Below are 16,150 nucleotides of genomic sequence, written 5' to 3' on the forward strand. Positions count from 1 at the left end.
TGCCATCTAAAACGGAAGCCACACGTGACTACTGAGCACTTGAAATGTGGTTAGTGTGACTGAGAAACTATTTTTTTATTTTAACCAAGTTAAAACATATGCAGTTCAGTTACTGGAAAACTCTGAAGTATATTTGGAAAAACCTGGGTATGTGAATCTACTTTTTCAACTGTAAATTTAATGCAATCAAAATACAGATCAAGTATTTCTGATGAAAATTTAGCATCCAAATTAAGATATAAGTGTAAAATACACACCAGATTTTGAAGATTTAGGTTAAATAAAACATTAAAATCAATTTCACCTGTTTTTTGCTTTTTGAATGTGACTACTAGAAAATATAAAATGACATATGTGGCTTGCATTATATTTCTATCGGACAGTGCTGGTCTAGACTGATCCAAGGGCAGATCAAAGAGCTAAGAGACTGACAGCAGAAGGACCAGTTAAGAGACTCTTTGGTAACAATCCAAATGAGAGATGAGCCTGAATTATCTAAACTCTGCTCATCTTCGAAACTTAGTTCAAGTCCTACTGTTGTGTGCTGCTGAGTTGATTCCAACTCATAATGACCCCATGTGACAGAGTAGAACTGTTCGCATAGGGTTTTCTACGCTATAATCTTCATGGGAGCAGATCACCAGGTCTTTTCTCCCACGGAGTGACTGGGGGATTCGAACTAGCAGCCGAGTGCTTAGCTACTGTGCCACCAGGGCTCCTTTCAAGAAGACCTACTTTAAAAAAGAAAAACAATGCCATCGAGTGGATTCTGACTCACAGTAAACCTACAGGGCACTGCAGAACTGCCCCATAGGGTTTCCAAGGCCGTAATCTTTATGGAAGCAGACAGCCACATCTTCCGCGGAGTGGCTGGTCAGTTTGAACTGCCGACCTTTCAGTAAGCAGTCAAGTGTTAACCACTGTACTACCAGGGCTCCTTCAAGACCTACTACTACCTCCAAAAGGCTTTTCCAACCATAATAATTCCTAATAAGATGCCTTTCTCTGAACTCTGGGGCACTTATTTTCTGTAGCACTCACTTCAGCATTTAATCGTTTACTGCTTGTCGTTTCTACTTAGTTTAGGGGTATCGTTTCTACCTAGTTTGGGAGTAGACTGTTTCCCAGATTAGACTGTAAACTCCTAGGCTAAGAGCCATAACTTAGGTGACTTAATTTTTCCACACTGTATGATGCATTTTCAATACATTTAGTAAATGGAGGTACAAACCAAAAAAAAAAACCCATTGCCATCAAGTCGATTCTGACGCATAATGACCCTATACAACAGAGTAGAACTGCCCTATAGAGTTTCCAAGGAGCAGCTGGTGGATTCAAACTGCCAACCTTTTGGTTAGCTGCCAGGATCTTAACCACGGAGCCACCAGGGCTTCAATGGAGATTAAAAAACAAACAAACCCGTCACCACTGAGTCGATTCCGACTCATAGCGACCTTATAGGACAGAGCAGAACTGTCCCATAGATTTCCAAGGAGCAGCTGGTGGATTCGAAGTGTTAACCTTTTGGTTAGCAGCCGAGTCTTAACCACTGTACCACCAGGGCTCCAAAGGAGGTACAAGGCTCCCCAAATATGCCATCACACAATTTGAAGACATCCACATAGCTGACTTTATCTTTCCGCTGCAGAAGACATTGAGAGTCTCTCTTCCTTCAGACTATCTTAAGGGCATGAGCTAAAATGATATACTGAGAAAAGTTAACCAAAACTCCAACCCAATGTTCCAATAAAGCAGTGATATCTCGTCAATGAACAAGCACTGGTAGACTGTACTGCATACAATCAGTGGAAAATGTCAAGATGGCAAAGCAATTTAGGGTTTTTGCAAATTCCATTAAAAATCAAACAAAAAAACTGATTATCTTTGATCTCCACTGCCAAGAGATAACCTTTGTAACCTAAGCATTAAAGACTTTCATTCAAGGAAAAACGCAGTTTAAAATTTTTTAAATATACCCCTAAATCAATCTTTCTAGTAAATAACACATTCTCCAGGTAGAGAGCCACATATTTTTAGTAAGTCTACAACTCAGTATTTCACCACCTAAATTAAAGTAAGGTGAAGAAAAACCTTTCCAGGAAAATGGGAAGTAGTAGTATAAATGTATTGTACCATGCATAATAAAGCATTTTACCTAATGTACTACTTAGATATTCTGAGAATAAAGGATAAGAGAAACCTTAAAAACAATGAACACCCAAGCAACTGGTCAGCTTTGACCACTACAGAAACAGGGAGCTAGTAGCAACTGGTTGAAAGCAAAGGGGTACTTTATGGTTATTAGTACTGATCTTGTGGGATCTTTGTAGTTCTTAGATTTTTGCTTAAATCTGACATTTAAAACATACAGCTATCAAGTTATTAGAAATAAGTCACCATATCAGATCTTTCATGTGTTTGGTTAATGACTATAAAGTTGATATAACAAAGTGAAATTAAAGTTTCTACCTCCAAACAATCAAAGATGGAGTCCTGACGGCTAACAGGGAAAAATAAATTAAGGCAGTTCTATTCTGAAAAGAAGAAGTGGGGGGAACCTGTCAGACAGCCCGAGTGAAATCAGGGAGTTAAAAGAAACCACTCATTTCCTTTAGCACTGTGGGAAAATCCCGGTTGCTAACAGAAAGCTGAAAGTTTAGTTTGGCTGATTTCATTTTGTTTTCCTTCCAACATCATCACTGGGTATGAACGACTGTTTTCCTCTCATCACGTCACTCAGTAAAAACTCCCCCAATGAATTGAGTTGTCTTCCGGTGCAACGCTCCCCAACCTCCCAGATCAACACCCGCCCCCGCGTCCCTCCCTCCAAACGCGCTCAGACGCCTCTGGGCATGTTGTGGTGTCACCAGTCTGAGGGCGAGTGCTCCAAACTCAATGGACAATGGGAGCTCACCCCCGTCAACTCTTAACTACAAAGCTCAGGAGGTCCATTTCCCTTTTCCTGCGCAGATGCTGTTTTCCCTCCTTCGAAGCACAGTGCCAAGCTCGACTATAATCCCTGTTTTGGCTAGGGCCTGTTGCCTCTCCCCACCTGCAGAGCTGCTGAACCCCTCCACCCCCAAATAAGTTGTACCGCAGCTAACAGGCCAAAACGAGGTCCCTACGAGGGGCTCGGCTGGAAGCGCAGGTTTCACAGTCCAGGTAGGGCAGGGAAGCGATGTCTCTGGACGCTTGGTCATGGCTCTCAAGGCTAAGCCGTCCCCACTGCCCCCTCCTCAGCCTCAACTGGCTTCCCTCCCCCTACAGCGAGGGGAGCGGAGAGGTGCGGGCAGGCAGCACAGCCGCCCCCTCTGCACTGGAGCCTTCGCCGACACTCACCCTTTCACCACAAAGAAGGGGTCCTCCATGGACATGGCGTCCCGGCCCCTGGCCGCCTCACGCTTGCTCCAAGCACAGGGTGCCCGCGCCCTCCTGGCCTCCCTCTGCCCAACCCACCGGCCTCCCGCAGCCGCCGGCGCCTCGGCCTGCAGGATCCAGAGCAGCGAGCGCGCGCGCAGGACCGGGTGCACGGGACCGCCGCAGGTCCAGCGCTCAGTTGGCGTCGCGGATCGATCCCGACTCTGGTGCCGGACCCCGCGGCAGCCTCCTCCCCCAGCTCCTCCCGGCGCGTCCGACAGGCCTGACCCCACCCCCGGGACCCTCCGTAGCGGCCAACCACGAACTCTGGCCGCAGCACCACTTCCGCACCCGCGATCACGTGACCAGGACAAGCCCCGCCTATCGCCGGCGGGGCTAGTGAACAACGTCACGCGACCAGGGAGGCGGGGTTCTGGGGACCGCGGATCCCAAGCAGTCATCCCTGGCCTCTACCCTCAGACTTAAGGGGGAGGAGATGTTTGTTTCCCTATGGAATAAGCGGTAGTAGTGTTGATCTGCACGATCCTTTTACCTTTACTTTTAATACTTGGTTTTAATAATAGGTGATTTATAAATCATTTCATCTTCAACAGAGCATGTTCATATGCATTATCTGGTTATAATAATGTGACACAATTTGTTTATGTAAGTCTTACCATGTGTAAGACAGTGTGTTAAAGGCTGGATACGTATTATCTCAATATTCTTGTGGCAGAGGTGTTACTATTCCCATTTTGTAGATAAGAAATTCAGAGAGGTTTCAAGATTTGCTGGGGTCTCACAGCCTGGACAGATTCTGTATACTTTCCACCAGACTGAGGTGTATTTTCTTTTGCTGTACGTTCTGCAAATGACCACATAAGGAAAATTTTTCCGACAACGTATGGTGCTTCCTAGGAGAGACCATTTTTGAGGGTCTAAGAAAGTGACAATTGTATGGTAACTTCCTCTCAACTATGGTTCAAGAGCTCTTTCAGAAAGCGTTTTGGACAGAACTATTGTCCAACTTCATACGGTAGATATGCTGTGGGATTTGTGGATGAGGATTGAGGAGCCCTGGTGGTGCAGTGGTTAAACAGCTCAGCTGCTAACTGAAAGGTCGGTGATTCAAACCCACCAGCCGCTCAGAGAGAGAAAGTTGTGGCAGTCTACTTCTGTAAAGATTTACAGCCTTGGAAACCCAGTGGAGCAGTTTTACTCTGTCCTATAGGGTTGCTGTGAGTTGGAAATCGGCTTAACTTCGGTGGGTTTGGGTTTGCTCACTCAACACTTACTGTGTGTCAGGCACTGCCCAAAGTATTATCTCATTACACTCACAATGAGGTAAGTACTGTTATTATCCCCATTTTACAGATGAGGAATCTGAGACACAGTGATGTTAATGACTTGTTCAAGGTCACCAGTCTCTTTGGAGATGGCAGAGTCCTTGGAGCCAAACCCTGTTCAAGCCAGGTTCTATCATTTAGTTCCTAGGAGTAGACATGACTCCCAACGGAGTTCAGTGAATTCATTTCTACACATGTAATGGAATGCTCATCCAGGGCACAATGACCAGGCACTTACTGGTCATCTCATAAGTCTGTGTCTGGCCCACTGCTGCCCCAATTCTCTGGGGACATCAGTCCAGACTGGAACAGGACTGGGAAGTTTGAAATAGTGACAGATTGTCTACTAGTCCAAAGGGCTAAACAACAGCGAGTTCGTCCAGGTACCCGGAAGCTTGGTCTAGTTAGGGCCTGAGGGCAACCAAAGGAATCTAGAACAAACACACTACTTATCAACAACCAAGAGGGCCCTGAGCACCATATTGATCTTAAAGATTTCCTGAGTGACTGACTTTTGGCCTGGATAGGGTTAAAATAGTCCTCTCACACTTGTCCCTGCTTTGACCAGTCTGCCTAAGGTTGGCCTGAGGAAATGATGTTGCTATCTTCTCCTCAGTGTTGAACTTTAACAAAGAAACAAAATCCTAGCTTCTTACAGGGAGGAGTCAGATCAGTAAGCACTAGTCCTGCCCGAATACAAGGACAGATCTCAGAGATTTGCTCCTTGCTGTTTCTGCCTTTGTAGCAACAGGGAAGAGGAGAAGGGTTTGCTGCAGAGGATTCCAAAAGAGTGCTGTGGCCACTCAGGAAAGCAGGTGGCGGTGCGGGGGTGGAGGGGGTAGTCCAGCTGAGGCTGGCCTAGGGTACTTCCTGTCCCACGGCCAGCATTCTGGCTAAATCTCCAAGTCCCCGCCACCAGGGTGTTTACAGCTGATTGTCACCAGAGTATTTCGACCACTCCTTCAGGGAGGTACTAACCAGTTTCAATCTACAATCCTCACCTTCCCTACAGGGGGTCTTGTAGACCAAATAAAAGAGTAGATTCATTCTGCTCTTAAGGAAAGGAGGCTTGTTATCCGGGCAGTGTGGAAAGGAGGGACTCAGGAAACTTGGATTCAAACTGTCAGTGCACCACCCTATTCCCCATCTGCCGTTGCTGGTTAGAGATCTTTGGACCTTAAAGACCAAAGCTTTGCCACTAACTGGACTAATAACTATCTGTTATTTCATCATAGAGCTCTGTTTTGTGAGGATTTGGGGTACAGAAGACCTTGACTAAATGTTCTGAATGGGAGGCCAGGTGATCTGAAGTATCTACCGATGGTGAATGGACTTAATAGAACAGAAATGTGTTAAATGATAAAAACATAAACCATGGAATCATTAAACCTGAGTTACTTAAAAAAAAAATCTACTACTAATAATATATAGTAAAAAAAAAAAAAAAAAGAAAAACCCACTGCTGCTGAGTCGATTCTGACTCATAGTGACCCTATAGGACAGAGTAGAACTTCCCCATAGGGTTTCCAAGGCTGTAAATCTCTACGGAAGTAGACTGCTACATTTTTCTCCCTAGGAGCAGCTGGTGGGTTCGAACCGCCAACCTTTTGATTAGCAGCTTGGCTTGTAGTTAGGATTAAATAAAAACGCATGCAAACCACAACCCCCCTCCCCCCTAAAGTGAGATAGTAAAGTCAGGGAAACCAATCAGTAAGCTGCTGTGCTCATCTGGTCATGAAGGGATGGAGACCAGACTAGAATGAAAGCAATCACAATGGAAAGGAAGGAGCCAATCTGATAGACGTTTCAAGGGGGAAAAAACCAACACCTACCTGTAATGAGAGCATGCATGGGAGTGGAGAGGGGAGGGAAGAAGACAGAAGTGAGAGTCAATAATGACTCCAGGCTTCTCTGAGACACTGGAGGAGCAGTGGAGGACAGATGTGGGGAAAGGAAGCTGTTGGGAGAGAATTGTTTAATTTGGTTATGGACATTGAGATGGAGGTGCAAATGGAGCATCATTCATTCATTCAACAAACACAGGTACGCTGAGGGGCAGATGAGCATAGTGAGTAAGAGCCATACTTTATAGCTAGACTGCTGATTTCAATTCCCAATTCTGCTACTTTCTAACTGTCATATCTTGGGCAAGTTGCTTAACCTCTCCTTGTCTGAACTGTGAAATAACACCTTTCTCAGAGTGTGACAAGATTAAATGAGTTGATGTGTGAAAGGTACTTAGAACAGTGCCTGGCATGTAATGAGTTCCTACTATGTGCCAGGCACTGAAGACAAAGAGGAGCAGGCACCTCAAGAAATTCTCAGACAGGTGAGAAAGGCACACTATGAGAGGAGGCCACAGGTTACCATAGAAACACAGAGACAAGATACCAGATTATTTGTGTGTATGTGTGTGGAGGAGGGGTTCCTAAACGGTGACTAGAGGCAACCAGGAGAAAGGGACTGAGAGGAGGAAAGCATTCCAAACAAAGTCACCGTGATGTGGAACAGCATGGCAACCTGTGGGGAGCCAGGGCAGATGGTGTTGCTGGAGGGGAAGGGATGGTGTGGTGGCGTCGGGAACTGATGCTGGGTTGGCAGGAGATTATTGGGGTCCTTGACTATGACTAGACTCCCTGGGTGGTGAAATGGTTAATGCGCTCAGCTACTAACAGAAAAGTTGGAAGTTCGAATCTATCTTGGAAGAAAGGCCTGGTGATCTACCTCTAAAATATCAGCCATTGACTTCCTAGCAACTGAGTTTTGATTGTGACTGGGAGGTTAGCTGGATGGTTGTGGTCCACAGGAGGGATGAGGGATGCCCTGAGCTAGGTTGACAGCAACTAGGATGGAGAGAAGGAATACATTTGAGAAATACGTTAGTGGTGAAATCAGTAGACTTGGTGACTGATTGGTTAAGGGTGTGGGGGTCTTGGTGAAAAGAAAGAGGAGGAAGGCTTGCAGGGTTCTGGGTTGTAAGTGGATAATTGTTAGTTCCACTCATCAAGAGAGAGAACACAGGAGGAGGATCAGATTTAAGGTAGATATAAATTAGCTGCTAGCACGTTAGCATGTATAAGGAGCCCTGGTGGAGCAGTGGTTAAAGTGCTCAGCTGTTCACTGAGAGGTCAGCGGTTGGAACTCACCAGCCTCTCCATGGGAGAAACATGTGGCAGTCTGCTTTTATAAAGATTACAGCCTTGGAAACCCTATGGGGCAGTTCTACCCTGTCCTATAGGGTCACTATGAATTGGAATTGACTCGACAGCAATGGGTAGCATGTTGGTGGAACCCACTAAACTGCAAACTCCTGGAGGAAGGGGGTGGTATGTTAATAATGTTATCACCTCAATGCCTAGCATACTCTCTTATTATGTGTCACATGAATTTATTAATTGGATCGCGAATAAGAGATCAGAGTTTTATAAGTAGAAAAACAGAGGATTGAGGAAAGAGACATGGAGAATGACCATAATTAGGGGTTTTGAAAAAGTACCAACAATCGAGACTATGGAGAGTGTATGTGCGTGTGGGTGCGCCTTTGTTCAATATGTTATCCTCCCTCACCCTTTTTCAAACTAGACCTTGCCCTGCATTGACCCAGGGAAAGGGAAGCTATAGCCAAAATGCAAGGTGAAACAAAGGAAGTAATTTCTTCTTTTTTTTTTTAGTTTAGCAGGTCCCAGGCCCTGGTATAAACAATAGCTTAGGAAGAATACTCAGAAAATAAACCATCACCCCCCACCCAAAAAAAAAAAGAAAAGTTAGAAATTCTCCTAGGTAAGAGATCAAAACAGTGGTTGCCTAGAAGGAAGGAAGGGAAACTGACTGGGAAGGGAAACTTTCTGGGGTGATGGTAATGTTCTGTTTCTTGACAGGGGTGTAGGTTACACGTGTGTACGTGCTTGTCAGAACTCATCAAACGGTAACACTTACGTTCTGTTCATTTTGCTGTAGGAGACTGACATGCCAACTCTGAGTTTTCTGTAGCAGCCTGTAAAGGCATCCAGGAGACCTTCTGGTCCCTGAGTGAGGCTCCAAAGTAAGGACAGTGAAAGATGGAGGGAGCTTACTGGGTCCTGCAAGGCATCTTGTGCTGAAATAAGGGGGTGATGATGCAGAAACTAGGGCACAGGCAGCTGACCATGAAGCCAATGAGGATCGAGATCAGAAAGGACCAAATCACATCTCATCGCAAAGGATGCAGGATAGACCTCAGAGAAATCATGATAGGTAGACACCTCCTCCTCCTAAAAGCTATAAGAGTTCCATAAGACTCCTACAAGGGGACTCCTTTGCGTTAAAATGGGAATGACCGTACCCAACCTGCTCCCTCGCTGAGTTGTAAGGATCAACTGGGATGATAGATAGCATTTTGCAAAGTACAAAATACTATATTGTTGTTTGCTGCCATTGAATTGTTCCTTGACTAATGGCAACCCCATGCACAATGAAATGAAATGCTGCCCGGTCCTGCACCATCTCCATGATCAGATGGGGACTGAACTATTGTGATCTATAGGGTTTCATTGGCTGATTTTCAGAAGTAGAACACCAGGCCTTTCTTCCTAGTCCATCTGAGTCTGGAAGCGCCACTGAAACCTGTTCAGTGTCACAGCAACATGCAAGCCTCCACTGACAGACAGGTGGTGGCTGTGCATGAGGTGCATTGGTCGGGAATGAAACCTGGGGCTCCCACGTGGGAGGCAAAAATTCTACCACTGACCCGCCAGCTCCTCACAAAGTGCTATGTTGTTGTTGTTGTTAGTTGCTGTCGAGTCAATTCCAACTCATGGTGACACCACGTGTATAAACTACCCTAAATCCTTTTTGAAGAAAGGTAGAGTAAGGAAAAAAGGTGTTACATAGATACAAGGTATTATACTCTTCATCATTATCCCAGTCTTTAGAAAACCCGGATGTGCCCATGGATGTTCTGGGACACTCCAGAAAATGTTCACTCGTGTTGGCTTCCATCGATCAGGTTATGTCTGTCCACATTTCCCACTCTAACCACAGAAATTATCCTCACACTGGTTATGTTTTCTTTCCTCTCCTTGGTTGCTACCAACACTTCCATCCTCACCCTCTACACACTAGTTTAAAATGAACAAGAAGAAATTCTTCTTAACTTATATATCCAACATTAGGGAATGATTAAGAATTTATGGTATAGACATTAGATGGTCATTAGAAATGTTTAAAAGCATATAATGGCATGCGAAGGGCTTGAGAGAAACCCATTGCCGTCGAGCTGATTCCGACTCATAGCGACCCTATGGGAACAGAGTAGAACTGCCCCATAGTGTTTCCAAGGAGCACCTGGTAGAGTCAAACTGCCGACCTTTTGGTTACCAACTGAACTCTTAACCACTATGCCACCAGGGTTTCCTGAGTGAAAATAGCAAGATACAAAATTATATATATGAAAGGACTTCAACTCTGTTCATTTTTATACATAGAAAATTTTTGTACAAAAAAGGAAATGTATTAAAAGGTTAGCAGTTTTCTGCAATGAAATGCATTACTTTGATCATTAGAAACACAAAAAGTTAAACAGGAAAAGAAAAATCAACAAAAGGGAAGTAAAGAAGCCATGTAACCATATGTGAAAAAGTACATCAAAAGGTAACAGCTTTAAATCCTTGTTAGAATATGGCAAGTTAGGAATGTATCAATGAATGGATACTGATTGATATCAAAAGTTAAAATACATTATTAGAATACAGTGAACTTATTGACAAGATAGTGAATTTGAACCATTGTAGGAAGGGTAGATATGGGCTTTATTCATCCTTTATGATTTTGTTGGTACACAGGGAAGGAGAAACTACAATCTGCTTTAGTAAACTGGGGAATAACAATAATAGTCATAATGATTGCTAACATTTACCTGCTAAGTACCAGGCATTGAGCTAAAGGCTATAAATGCATAATCTTCAGAGATGGTACCAGAATTTCTATATGGGGCAGGTTTTAGCATGTAATTTGGTTGGACAGCAGGGCTAGGGAGCTTGAATTGAGGTTGCACTGCAGACCTGCTGTCTTTTCTTAAATTGTAGGTTTATTTGAGATGGCTCAGGAGGGCTGATGGCAATTATGTGTGTATGATAATGATGTTCTAATGTCCCAACAAGTGACAAGTCACCTCTTGGTTCCCCCACTGCTGGTCTCTTGAATTCTCACAACTCTATAAGGCAGATACTGTTATTATCCCCATTTTCCGCATGAGAAATCTGAGTCTTAACAGAGGTTAATAACTAGCCCAAGGTCACATAGGTAGGAAGTGCCAGAGCCCATTTGAAAACAAGAATGTTGTTTCCTAACCCCATGTTCTTGTGACTCCTAAACCCACGTTCTTTGCCACGGTACTCTACTACCCTATTATAAAGGGGTAGTCTTCCCTTAAATTGGCAAATGGATTTTATCTAAGCACAGAAAATGACTCAGGTCAGACTTGAAACACACACACACACACACACACATACACATACACACACACACACACACACACCTACACACACGGTTCTACAGAATTAAAAAAGAAAAACGCTGAGAGGAAACTACTTCTTGAATGTGATAAAATACATTTTGTTGAAAACAATGTTATTTAAAAGTAAGACCCTTTGCTATCTTGATAATTTGTCTTTTGGTTTCTGAGGAAAATGTGTCAGATTCTTCAGAAGGGTCTTACAATACATATAATAAATCATGTATTACAAAACCAAAGAGATTCATAATGAACAAGATAAAGAAAAGCCACTCCGGGGGTCTGGGGTCTTAAAAGCTTGCAGGCGGCCATCTAAGATGCATCAATTGGTCCCAACCACCTGGAGCAAAGGAGAATGAAGAACACCAAAGACCCAAGGAAAGTAGTAGCCCAAGAGACAGAAAAGGCCACATAAACCAGAGACTTCATCAGCCTGAGACCAGAAGAATCAGATGGTGCCTGGCTACCACCAATGTCCACCCTGACAGGGAACCCAAAAGAGAGTCCTGGATGGAGCAAGAGAAAGCTGGGGTGCAGAACTCAAATTCTAGTAAGAAGACCAGACTTAATGGTCTGACTGAGACTGGCGGTACCCCGGAAAGCATGGCCCCTGGATTCTCCATCACCCCAGAACTAAAACAATTACCGAGGCCAACTCTTCAGACAGGGATTGGACTGGACTGTGGGACATAAGGTGATACTCGTGAGGAGTGTGCCTCTTAGCTCAAGTAGATCCAAGAGACTAAATGGGCAGCTTCTGTCCGGAGGTGAGATGGGAAGGCAGAGAGGGTTAGGAGCTGGTTGAATGGACATAGGGAATCGGGTGGAAAGGAGGAGTGTGCTGTCACAGTATGGGGAGAGTAATTAGAGTCACATAACAGTGTATGTATAAATTTGTGTATGGGAAAAAACTCAAAAAAGAAAAGCCACTCCGAAAGCTGCAGCCTGAGATTTAGGGATAGCCTGTTGCTCAGAGGTAGAGCTTGCTCCTCCCAAGGAGAATGTTCAGGACACTCCTCACCTCAATACTTCCCAGCTGAGTGGGGCAGTCTTCACTTATCCTTCAAGATCTTGGCTGCAACAGAATCTATTTATTTAAAAATTTAAGGATTATTAAAGCTCTACCATAAGAACTGTATATTGATATTGGGAAACTGTTAAGTGAAAAAGAATTTACCAAACAGTGTTAGAATGTGACAGGATTGCCAAATGGTCTAAGGTGCCAGACTCAAGTTCTGGTTTCCAGATGGAGGCATAAGTTCATACCCTACTCCTGACATGGTTGTACTTTATCTCTGGGATCCCTGGTGGTGTAGCGGTTAAGTGCTACGGCTGCTAACCATAAAGGTCGGCAGTTTGAATCCACCAGGTGCTCCTTGGAAACTCTATGGGGTAGTTCTACTCTGTCCTATAGGGCCGTTATGAGTCGGTATCGACTCAATGGCAATGCGTTTGGTTTTTTCTTTTTTTTAGTATTAGGACATAAAATAATTTTTTGGCAAAATGGACAACAACAACACGAAGTTAATATACATAAAAACCAAACCCATTGCCTTCAAGTCGATTCTGACTCCGCGACCCAACAGAACAGAGTAGAACTGCCCCATAGTGTTTCCAAACAGCAGCTAGTGGATTCGAACTGCTGACACTTTTGTTAGCAGTCATAGCTCACTGTAGCTCTTAACCATTGTGCCACCAGGGCTCCATACATACATAGCCATAGCAAATACATTGAAAAGACGTATACTAAAATGTTAACAGTAGCATGCTCTGAGGGGTGGTTTTTATCTTACTACTTTGTGGGTTTTTGGTGTGCTTTCCAAGTTTTCTGGACTGAATTTACTAATTTGCAATTAGAATAAAATGATTAAAAAATGAAAGCCATGGTCACTATACCAAATTTTTAATTAAATGCAGCAGATTGTGGTAAAGGATACATTTATGTATTTTTGGAACAAGTTATTAACAGAAATTCAAAGGAACAAATACACTGTCATGGAACTCCCGTGCTAGAGAGAGACATCTAGAAGTATTGGGGGCCCTAGGGAGGGGCACTTGGGTGCCCCACAAATATTTTTTAATGAAGTCTGAAGGGTAGAAGGAAGGAGGGAGGAAGAAAGGAAAGGAAGAAAAAAAAATACGCAGATCTGAGACAAGACAGTACCAGGAGGTGCTGAGTGATAAGAGGTTGGCCAATATTAATTTCATTATTTGGCATCTTTTTTTCTTTTGGGACATGGGAGGCATATTCGTTTCCTATTGCTGCTGTAACAAATTAGCACAAATTTACTGGCTTAAAAGTATACAAATTTATTGTCTTACAGTTCTGGAGATCAGAAATTCAAAAATGGGTCTCACGGGCTAAAATCAAAGTGTTGGCAGGGTTGCATTTTCTCTGGAGGCTCCCTTTTCCAGTTTCTAGAGGTTGTGTGTGTTCTGTGGCTTGTGCCCTGCCTTCCAGCAATGGTATCACTTGGCCCTGTGCTTCCCTCATCACATCTCCCTCTCTGACCCTGACCCTACTGCCTCCCTCTTATGATGACCCTTGTAATTACGTAGGGATTAGTGGTTAAGAACTTGGCTGCTAACCAAAAGATAGGCAGTTCCAGCAGTTCAAAGTCAGCAGCTGCTCCTTGGAAACCCTATGTGTTCTACTTTGTCCTATAGGGTCGCTATGAGTCAGAATGTACTCAATGGCAACGAGGAGGAGAAGGACCAAGGTAATCCTGAGGCCCTAGTGGCACAATGCTTAAGCACTCAGCTGCTAACCAAAGGTCAGCGGTTTGAACTCACCAGCCCCTCCGCAGTAGGAAAGACCTGACGATCTGCTCCCGTAAAGGTTACAGCCGAGAAAGCCCTATGGGGCACTTCTACTTTGTCCTGTAGGGTCACTGTGAGTCAGAATCGACTTCATGGCACACAACAACAACTCAGATAATCCAGTATGATCACTCCATCTCAAAATTATTAATTTAATCACACCTGCAAAGTCCTTTTTTGTTATCTAAGGTAACATAGTCACAGGTTTTGGCGATTAGGACATGGACGTCTTTTGGGGAGCCATTATTCAACATATGACAAAAGGAAGCCAATATGTATAACTGAGCTATTGCTAATTGCACTGCTAAAGGAGCAAGGTGGGCAAACCCCACCTTTATCACTAACTGCGTGGTAAGGATCACCATGAATCCGATTCTCGTCTGGAAGTGGACCCAGGCTCAAAAAATTCATGGAGACTGTTACCTATACTTACAGTTACCTATCTATTATAACTAGAAAGGATACAAGCAAAGAGACGCATCAGACAAGGTCTGGGAGAGTTCTCCGCATGAGGTTTCCATTTTCCCCAGGAACGTGCCACACCCTTTCCCATACATGGATGTTTTCACTAATCCAGGAAACCCCAAAAAGAAAGTCATTGGGACCTTGAGGAATATGCATGACTGGAGCCTTGATACATATGCATGACAATGAATATGTATGATAGAAATGGAATGTGTAGCAATTGCCTCTATGAACAACTGCCTCCTTTGCCATGAGACCAGAAGAACTGGATGGTACCCAGCTACCATTACTGACCATTTTGATCAAAAATTCTACAGCAGAATCTTGATGGAAAGGGGTATACAACGGAATTTCAAATTCCCATGGAATTCAGACTTTCTGGAGCCCTGGAGGCTGCATGAATCCCTGAAAATATTGCCCTAAAATAATCTTTAAACCTTAAACCAAAAATATCCACTGAAGTCTTCTTAAAACCAAACAATAGTTTAGCATAACTAGTAAAGCATGTCTGCCTTGAGCATTATGCTCTTTTACGATCTATCTATATGGGATCAAATTAACAACAGCGACTTGAAATACTAGATAGGAGCCTTAGCAGGCAATGAGTTTACGCTAATGGGGAAGGAACGACTCAGAAAAGGAAGGTGAGAATGGTCGCACAACTCAAGGAATGTAATCAATGTCACTGACTTGTAGAAACTTAAATTGGTGTATGTTTTTGCTGTGCGTATTCTTAACAACAACAACAAAATAAAATAAATTATTTTTTAAAATGTATGATTGACTCCATCATGCCCCCTCTCTTTCTGAGGACTCATTTACACATGTTTAAGTGTTGCTTGGCTATTTTAGAAAACAAAGGGGCACCTTGATTCCTGGAGAATTCCAAGGGCTATTTTCAGAAACCCGAGACAAAAGGCCAAACCGAGTTCTTTGTCCCACGGTAGTTCTATAGCTCAGTTTGGGATTCTGCCCAAGGTCATAGTAGCTGAGATGCAAGCTCAAGTTCAACCCCAGCTCAAGCCTGACCTGCCTCACCGCCATGCCTCCATTTGTCTCTGCCATCGGCCTCTACTTCCTCTTTCCTGTCTGGGCCTGTTCCCCAGCTCCCTGAACAAGCTTTAACTGATGTTTTCCAACTTGTTATAGCTCCTGATGATGACATAGCCACAGCTTGATCCTGGGGATTTTCCCATTGATAATTACACAAGGCAAGTGGCTGCCCCTCAGAATCTGAAGTTTTCTTCTTGCCTGCCTTTATTCAGCAAACATTTTTTTGAGCTTATTGTGCTGTGTGCTGGAGCAGCAGGAAAGACAAATGTAAGCTAAAAATTACAGAATAATCTAAGGTGATAAATGCGACATCAAATGTATGGACTATAGCACTGTAGGAAGCCGGAGCAGAGTTTCAAACCCTGGGAACTTTGCATGAATCTTTCTCACTGATGCTTGGGCAAAATCTAAGGTCAAGGGAAGAAGCAAAGGCAGCAAACTTGAGCTCCTGCGGGACCAGGCATTATTAATCTTTGTATTTCCTGTGCCTTGCAAATAACTGTGCTCCATAAATCTTTAAAAGTTGGGAAAAGAGTCAAGGCAAGCACAACAAAAGGAACAAGCTGTATTTGAGACCAACAAAGGGTTGAAATTTACCGTGGAAGGCGGCAATGCTTTC

The 16,150-nt window shown here is 43.8% G+C and overlaps 1 protein-coding gene across 1 annotated transcript in view; it reads right to left on the reverse strand.

Annotated features, from left to right (window-relative positions):
- The window catches only part of STX6 (syntaxin 6), a 58,804-nt gene extending 55,193 nt beyond the window's left edge, over nucleotides 1-3,611 (reverse strand). Inside the window, exon 1 of the mRNA XM_004372882.2 lies at nucleotides 3,340-3,611. Coding sequence (XP_004372939.1) covers nucleotides 3,340-3,374 — 35 coding nt within the window. The 5' untranslated portion in view covers nucleotides 3,375-3,611. The remainder of the gene's footprint in view (nucleotides 1-3,339) is intronic.
- Nucleotides 3,612-16,150: the final 12,539 nt, after the last annotated feature.

Source organism: Trichechus manatus, unplaced genomic scaffold (genome assembly GCF_000243295.1).
Source record: "Trichechus manatus latirostris isolate Lorelei unplaced genomic scaffold, TriManLat1.0 scaffold00021, whole genome shotgun sequence".
Taxonomy (NCBI): Eukaryota; Metazoa; Chordata; class Mammalia; order Sirenia; family Trichechidae; genus Trichechus; species Trichechus manatus.